This window comes from Vigna angularis, chromosome 4 (genome assembly GCF_016808095.1).
Source record: "Vigna angularis cultivar LongXiaoDou No.4 chromosome 4, ASM1680809v1, whole genome shotgun sequence".
NCBI classification, from domain to species: domain Eukaryota; kingdom Viridiplantae; phylum Streptophyta; class Magnoliopsida; order Fabales; family Fabaceae; genus Vigna; species Vigna angularis.
The window spans coordinates 4861291-4869641 of NC_068973.1; the positions used below are offsets into that span (position 1 = coordinate 4861291).

General features: G+C 29.5%; 1 protein-coding gene across 2 annotated transcripts; it reads right to left on the reverse strand.

The window, feature by feature from the left end:
* Positions 1-2435: 2435 nt before the first annotated feature.
* LOC108319438 (pyruvate dehydrogenase (acetyl-transferring) kinase, mitochondrial) lies at positions 2436-6015 on the reverse strand. 2 transcript variants are annotated; one of them, XM_017550574.2, is made up of 7 exons: positions 5894-6015; positions 5335-5623; positions 4056-4314; positions 3742-3922; positions 3373-3520; positions 3019-3232; positions 2436-2679 (listed from the first exon to the last, which is right to left on the reverse strand). In XM_017550574.2, exons 1-7 carry the CDS (start codon positions 5953-5955, stop codon positions 2621-2623), a joined length of 1212 nt encoding a protein of 403 aa, XP_017406063.1. In that variant the 5' UTR covers positions 5956-6015; the 3' UTR covers positions 2436-2620. The 2 variants fall into 2 exon arrangements, with proteins under 2 accessions (XP_017406063.1, XP_017406064.1); XM_017550575.2 differs by having other exon boundaries at positions 5792-5927.
* Positions 6016-8351: the final 2336 nt, after the last annotated feature.

An 8351-nucleotide genomic window follows, 5' to 3' on the forward strand; every position in this document is an offset into this window, starting at 1 on the left:
TAGATAATGGATGAGTAAATTTCCTCATATTTTCAAAAGCAAGAAGGTATGAAGTCTTCTCCATTTATGTTGAGAAACTTCAATGCTGCTAATGAATGAAAATCATCGTCTAATAAACACTTTTTTTAATACTCATTGTTGTCTTCTTCATCATCTTGTTATACCTCTGAAAAGACTAGTAAGATAAAATATTTTAAATACTTGAGTCATAATCACATTATTTTCATTTGTCCATTTGAAAAGACTATGATGATACAAGACAATTGTTGTGCGTTTTAGCCATTAACAATAATGACACAAGTGATACTTCTTCTAGTAATAGTGAGTGTGAACCAGATGCATGCTTGAAAATATTTAAAAATATTTTTAAAAGACTCAAGAAAAAATAATTTTCATTATAATGGATTAAACATGTTTATTCATAAAGGAAGTTGTGTAATCATAAGTAGAAAGATAAGTTCAATCTACATATCATTGCTCACCTAATATCTTAAATACTTTAATGATCAAGTAAAGAAAGTTAGTTTTTTGTGAACAAGTAAGTGATGGTATTTATTTTTTCATCAACAAAATAGTGTGATACAATTTTATGTGATGCATCCATAAAAAGCTAGTAAATTTGCTTTTTAGAAAGATCATGACTAGGGATTGTAAAAATTCCTACACTTGCAAATATCTTCAGTTAAAATTCATTGCGGATACTTATTTCTTGTATGTAGTTTAGTACTCGCTCGTTAACAGGTCAAGCTCAGACACGTATCCGCTACCCGTTAAAAAAATAAAATTACATTTTTATCCTTAAGTTTAAGTTGTTGCTGATGTTTTATTTTTTTTGCTTCTTTTTGCGGTTATGCATTTTGCTATACCAATATTGTATTATTAAGAATTTACTAATTAGAGGACACACACTATGCCACCATTGGTGTTGAATATGACACACTTTGCTTACCAAGAATGGTAGTCTAACTTTTCTTTCAACTACCTTTTTCATTTTTCTTAATTTTTTCTTATTTTTTATCTTCTATGAATGGTGTTTGAGTGGATGGGTTTAAGTTTTTCATGGATATTGTTTTTTGCACTTTGTTTTCAAAGCGAAGTTGTAATTCATATATATATATATATATATATATATATATATATATATATATATATATATATATATATATATATATATATATATATATATATATATATATATATTTATCATTGGGTTTGATCTTAAATAGTTAATTTTACAAACATTAAAACAACATTTCAAGTTAGTTAATTGGACTAAATCAAGTATAGAGAAGAAGAACAATGCAAACAAATTTATAACAATTTATCTCACCAAAAAGATTACATTTAGTTTTTGACAAACTTGTCAAAGTTTCACTATTTGTTCTATTATTACTCTTTATACAAGAAGAATATTGTTTTATAGTAGTTTCTTCAAGTTATACCACGAATATTATTTTACAAGCTTCTACATGTTGTTACCACCACGAGTATTCTTTGTCATGATCTACATACAATAGAAGGCTACAAAGAAAGACTTGGAACAAGACAATTCACACTAGACTTAACTTTCAATATCACAAAGACACAATGATTTATTTATATGCTCTCTAGTTATACTGTAAGAAAGTTGGAGCAATATTGAAGAGGTGTAAGCAAGTTGTTATTCTTTTTAATACATTTTTCTAGTTCATATTTTCTTATACACGAGCTTAAAAGTTAGTTGTAACTTCAAAAGATTTTAAAACAATGAAGTTTGGACAACAAGAATGTTGTAGATTTTCCTATCGACAATACCTAAATAAAGATAATACATTAACTTATTCATTTGAAAATAATAAATGTAACACAGGAATGTCAGATCATGCAACATTTCGTACAAAAATTATTGCTCTGCACACACATGGGTATGATGTCCCAAGTTAGATGATTATTAAATATTTTTTGCAAGTACAGATCAAAATTACATTTTAACCTATTTTCTATTTCATTTCTCACCATCATGTGGTACCCAAAAGATAAAGTGAACCTTTCATTAAAATTAAGAATTTTAAAAAAAAGAACTAAAGTGCAGTCGTAAATATTGGAGTAGAGTTTTACTCATTATTGCAGTAACATTCTGACCTTTTTTTTATTACTTAGATGCTTTTGCTTTGCAAAATGCATTTTTACAGTCCCATGTTACCAAATGCAATCATAGTAGCAATAAATAATTCCACTTATCATGTTGGGGTGACCCTGTTTTCCTGATAGTGACCCATCAGGTCCTGCATTGAAGGAAATAATATGCAATTTATTTGGATTGCTATTGGACCCCACAAAAATGGCCCATTTTTCTTCACCTTTAATCTTCATCCACATGCATTGATTCTTTAAGATAAAGGGCATATTCAATTTTCATTTTAGAAAAGAAAGGATAATTCTTCAAAGCTGGATCCTAAGGTAAAGAAGGGGCATTCACCATGCACAATCTTATGTATGACATATGTACAAGAAATTTTGTCAAATTATTAAAACATTTAAAAATTTGACTGCAAATAGCCCCTTTTGACACGAACAATGGTGTTTTTCCCTAGCACAAGATTATTGAGTTACTGAAGGTAACTCCGACTGAAAAGAGCTTTCAAGGCAAAGGTTCTTGTGAATCTCCCAAACGAGACAAATGGAGATATGCATCAGTCCCTGTGAATAAACAACCCATGACAGCATCAGAAAATATGATTGTTGATTCTGAAATAAGGACAATTAAATAGTACAGAGGAGCAGTTTAGAGAAAGATATAACAACAAACCAGCACTAGAAAATGTAATATAATATATCTATTTAAGAAATATAAGATACTTTTAAGATTATCATTATAGCAGTCCAAATGGATATCAGGGACATAAAAAGTAAGCAGAAAATATACAAAAATGTTGGTAAGTCTTCAAGTGAGAAAGTAGTAGAATTAGATAAATGGTGGAAGAATATTTTGCAGAAAACCAATGCAAAAGAAAGGAAAACAAGTGATAGCCAACTCACCATATCCTTCCATAGAGATCATTTGAAGATCACCTCCAAAATACCGAGCATATAGGCGACTAATGGGAAGTCCATATCCATATCCAGCCATTGTCACATTCTCACCTATTCCAAGATCTGAATGCTCATCCAATGGATTTTTGGCTGTACTATATAGATATGTAAAAATTTTAGGCAAACCACTTCTTGGAATTCCACCTCCCTCATCTGAGACCTGAAATGCCACAAAGACTAACTGCTTTAGAAAAGCATCTCCACCATAACTAGTAGCAATCCTACCAAAAGAAACAAAAATATTCCAGAACAAAAGATCACTCAAAAACTATAAACTGCACAGTGAATTTAACCGAGCACCTTTATGGTAACATCCTCTATCCCATCAGCAACTATGATTCTAATGGGAGGTGCAACTTTATCAGAATCCATAAAACGTTCTTGGACAGCACGCAGTGAGTTCTTAACCAACTCAAATACCATAAGATGCAAGTGAGCTGGAACATACCTATAGTGGAAACATACAAGAATTATATATAGAAAGATAATAGAAACAGTTTCTTAACTATGATCACAAATCCTTATGAGTTAATCATTTCTAGCTTCTGGGCTCTTGAAAAGAAAACAAAAGGAGCAGGGAAAGGGAGATAAGTGTATAAAAGTTTAGGAAATGAATGTCAGGAAAGCAAAAGCAAATAAATTCCTGAAATAAAGGATTATATAACTCACGGAAAAGTAAAATCAGGATCTCCATAAATTCGGACGTCAGGGGCACTTCCATATTCACGACAACATATAGCACGAGCATCCTCACTGGCGTTCGTGGCCACCTCCACAGGAGACATTTTTGTGTGTATATAACCAACAACAAAGGGTGGAGGATTGGGATTGTGCAACTCAACATGCTGCCCTAAATCACACAAAAAGTGAAAATGTATACACTAAGCATAGGATTTAAGCCTCCGCTATAAAGATTTAAATGGAAAAATAGTAGCCAAAAAACTGCATAGTCTTGTAAGGTAGTCAATGTTATCTGAACTAACCAATAAGCATTCGGATCCCAATTCTTGACATGTAAAAGCGATCAAGGAACTGGTGAATCTCGACAAGATCTTCGTAAACAATCTTTGGATCCATTCCTTTCTTCAATTGCTGAACACCCAAGGCCATTGTGGGAACCACATTGTTGTGTCTCACTTTGATGGCCTTGATCATTTCAGTGAACTCTCTTTCATCGTTCATATTCTTGATATCAGGGAAGGCTCTGAGATCACGGAAAGAATCCAGATACCAATCCCTAACCTAAAATTGTAAAAATTTAGCACAAAAGATCAATAAAAACATTTACAAAACGTTAACTTTCTATAATGTTGCTAAAACTTCCACAAATCACACATCATAAACTAACACTATCATGTTCTAAACCAGAAGCACAACCCCAAGGAGTAATATTAATAACAGCCACTGTCAAGAATAGTTGAATTTAATATCAGACAATGTTTTCCATTTTGATTGATGAATCAGAACTATTACCCTTATTGCATAAATAAAACAATATTGTCTTGACTAAACCATAGACCCTTTGCAGCTAATTGGGAGATAAATGTTCAAATCAGATTTGAAAGCATAAATCGGAACCAATCAGCCTAAAGCCTGACATTTTTCATTTAGTTGGGATATTTGAACCTTTGAAAAATTTGTTAGAAGTTCCATTCTCATTCATTTAAATATAATCTCGGTAGAGCAGTGTTCACATTGTGAGCCCTTTGTAGCAGTGTTCCAGAGGTATAAACTACTCCTGGCCTCCACCAAATAAGTTCAGTCTTTTGTTTACAGATTTTCATTAAACAAATATAAAACTGAATAAAGAAATGAACCGTGGAAATAATACAAAACTTCACATGCTTTTATTCCATACCAACTCCAAAGATGGTTTTGACACGGAAAGATTGTCCACAAACATGACACTCTGGACCTCTCCGTTAGACAAGAATCTTCTTCATCATGATAATGCTGATCACAAATTATATTATATTTAAATAAACTAGCTTTCAAAAGTTAGTCAATCTCTTAAATATCAATTAATGCTCAATAATATTACTGAAGCAAAGAAAAAAAAAAACACTAGAATAACAATAACACAAAAAAAAAAAGAAAAAAAAAAGAACTAAACTCTCTTCACTATACCCAGATAAGACCAAATAATGATAATTATCACCCAAAACCAAAGAAAACAGAATCAAGAACACCATAGATGAGAAAAAAGTACAGCACAGAATTATCAAGAAGCCACAATTCTGCACCGTAGAGTAAAAAGTTTACCTTCAAAACAGCAGGCTTTTGAGACAAACCATAGGGAAGATTCTCAAGCTCAATAGCTCGTCTGGCAATTCTAATGGCTAGCTCTTTTTGAAGAAACTGAGCAGAAATCAGCAAATTCTTGGAAATGGGTTTGGACCCAAACTCCATCATGTACCTCAGACTTACTCCTGTCTGCTTCAAGCAACCCCATCTATGCACATCCTCAATCAAAGACTTTGAGAATGACTCACACGCCTTCTTGGCAGCCATGAGAACCTGGTTCTGGAGGTACGAGCCCTTAAATCTGAGACTGAATTGGAACACCAACCAACATGTAACTCAAGAACAGAAGGCAAAAACATAGATGACAGAAAAGAAAGAAAAGTCAAGAAACTGTCACACCCCAATTGAGAAGAAAGAAAGTGACACGCCCCTTTTGTAGAGAAGGGAAAATTGAAGAGTGATAAGGGGTGCTTACAGTGAAAGAAAACTGGGTTATCGTTTAAGTGTAATTCGAGGGTAAAGTTTGGAACTTTTCATTTGCAAGTTGAAAATTGAAGAACCTGGATAATGGGGTCACCTTATTGTTGACGATGGGAACAGAAAATTGAGACCTCCCAACACTGAATTGATTGGCACCATGTTGATGACACGTGTTAAGATAAGTGTTATAAACCAGGTAAGCAGTATAAAATTTCATCTAAGTCTATGATTTATTGAATAGGAAAACGAGGCTTATAAAAGCCAAAAAGTCAGTACATCAAAACTGCTCTTATTGAAATTAAACCCGCACCTATCTAGGAATAAAAAACTAATTCTCCCTAAATATTTATTTTAAAACATTAAAAGCTTAAATATATATATATATATATATATATATATATATATATATATATTTGAAAATAGGTTTGTGTTTCCTGGCAAAATATAAGAAATTTACAATAAAATAAATTTTGGAAATGAATTTTTTAATATCTTCTTTTAAGACATTAATTTCAATATTTATCCTCTCCTGTTCATTAACCATTGCTGCATTCATTTTTCACTGAGATTTTCAACGGCATTTATGTTTTTTCTTTAGTTTCTTAACATTTCTTTTTATTCCTCTCTTCTCTAATAGAGAAACGCATTTTTTTATCAAATACTGTTAAACTTTAACTGCTTTTATTACATTTAATGATTTTGTTTTCTAAAATCGTCTGATTTAACTAAAAGAAAATGTTTTTCATGTTATAAAATTCTTAAAATATTAAACATGTCTTATAAAAAGTTCTAATATCATGTTTTTAACAATTATCAAAATCTACATAAATTACCTTAGGTTTTCTTTGTTTAATAGAAGAGTCGGTAGTTCATGAATTTGAATATATGAATTTGAAAGTTTGGCATTTCACATTTTTGAAGAGAGAAGGAAATGGTCTTTTAAAGAAGTTATTGGTTTGTGTTGTTTTAAATAGGGAGAAAATACAGTTTTTAAGGTTTCAATAATTTGTTTGATTGAAAAGAATAAATGGTTTAACTTTAAAAAGAAAGTATTTTTTATATTTTATTTTATTATATATTTTTTATATGTTTTCTCCTAAAAAAGTTCAAAGGTTATCCCTTCAGCTTTATAAATTTAAAATTCAGGAAAAGCAAAATAATTTTATCATGAAAGGAGTGGTTCTAATTTAGAATTGGTGGACATGTGGACCATGCCATGTATATATTGGTGAGTGCTATAATAAACCAAATATAAAAGTTATATGTAATTCAATTTTAATTTAATAAAAAATGAAACCAATGTTTCCGTAGTTTAGTTTTAGTGATTTTTACAATTTTTTTTACCATAAGATTATTAATAGCTTAAATGAGTATTTCTTCCATTAGAAAAAACAAAAAATTAAGTAATTAATCATACCATTACTCCATATGCAACTACAATTTAAACTTAAAATCATATATGAATCATTTATTGACAATGTATATTTTTCAACATGTATAACAAATTGAATATATAATAAACTAATATAAGTATCGAAATCTTAATAAAGAAAATAAGCCATTAATTAAGCATTTTTTTTATAATAGAAGCATAAAAGATGTATTTTTTACCATATAGTTAAAATACACGTTGAAAAAATATTCTTAGTATTGAAACAATTAACAAGCTAACATCACCACTAAAACCGGTAAACAATTATGTAATTGATTTTTTGTCCGTAACAGTTTAATTAGTGTTTCACTAAACTAGTTTCGTGGTAGTTCAGTCTTTAAAAAATAATTTAACTTAATTTTTAATAAAAATAACTCAGTTTTCATGGTTTAGTTTAGTTCAGCTTTAGATTAAAATAGAGAATCAGAAAATTTTGAATTTAAATTCTTACAAGCACCAAAATTTATAAGTGTTTAAGATGAATTTATAAAAGTTTGATATTTTGTGAGTTTATACATATTTAAATATGTTTTTTAAAAATTATTAAAAAAATTATGTTTTATTTCTATGATAAAATATTTCATTTCTAATTTCTAAATTGTATAAAAATGATGTAAAATATGATTTTCAATAAACAAGATATAAACTGTTTTCCATGTAATAAATGAAATTTCAATTCTGTATCTTTCATATAACAAACAAAATTTGAGATAAATGTTTTTTTGTCTAACAAATTGAAACTTCACAATAGATTATAATATATCATGTATTTACCATTTGAAAGTATGAAACATAGTTTTCTGTAAAAGTTTTTTATTTAACTCATTTATATATATTATAAGGATGAAAATTTTCTATAACAAATTAATTTACCAGTTTAATCTTGCATATCTTCAATAATGGTACAATGAATATTTGCAAACTCTATAAACCATATTTATGAAATCAATAAAACAAAGATGTTTATTTATTAGAAAAGAACTATGTACCATAAAGTATACCAAAGTTACTTTGGAAAAGTTGAAAAAACTAGAAAACGTAAATCAAAGATATGACATAATGAAAAAGAAGTTGTATATATCTTTTGTTATGATTGAAATGAAGGACAATTATTAGGATGCAA

Excerpts from the sequence above, each read along its gene's own strand:
- LOC108319438 (XM_017550574.2), bottom strand. The coding sequence starts at position 5,955 with ATGGTGCCAATCAATTCAGTGTTGGGAGGTCTCAATTTTCTGTTCCCA. Across the intron at positions 5,624-5,893 it reads TTCCCATCGTCAACAATAAG|TCTCAGATTTAAGGGCTCGT; the intron begins GTGACCCCATTA and ends GTTCCAATTCAG. Across the intron at positions 3,923-4,055 it reads TGGGATCCGAATGCTTATTG|GGCAGCATGTTGAGTTGCAC; the intron begins GTTAGTTCAGAT and ends TGTGTGATTTAG.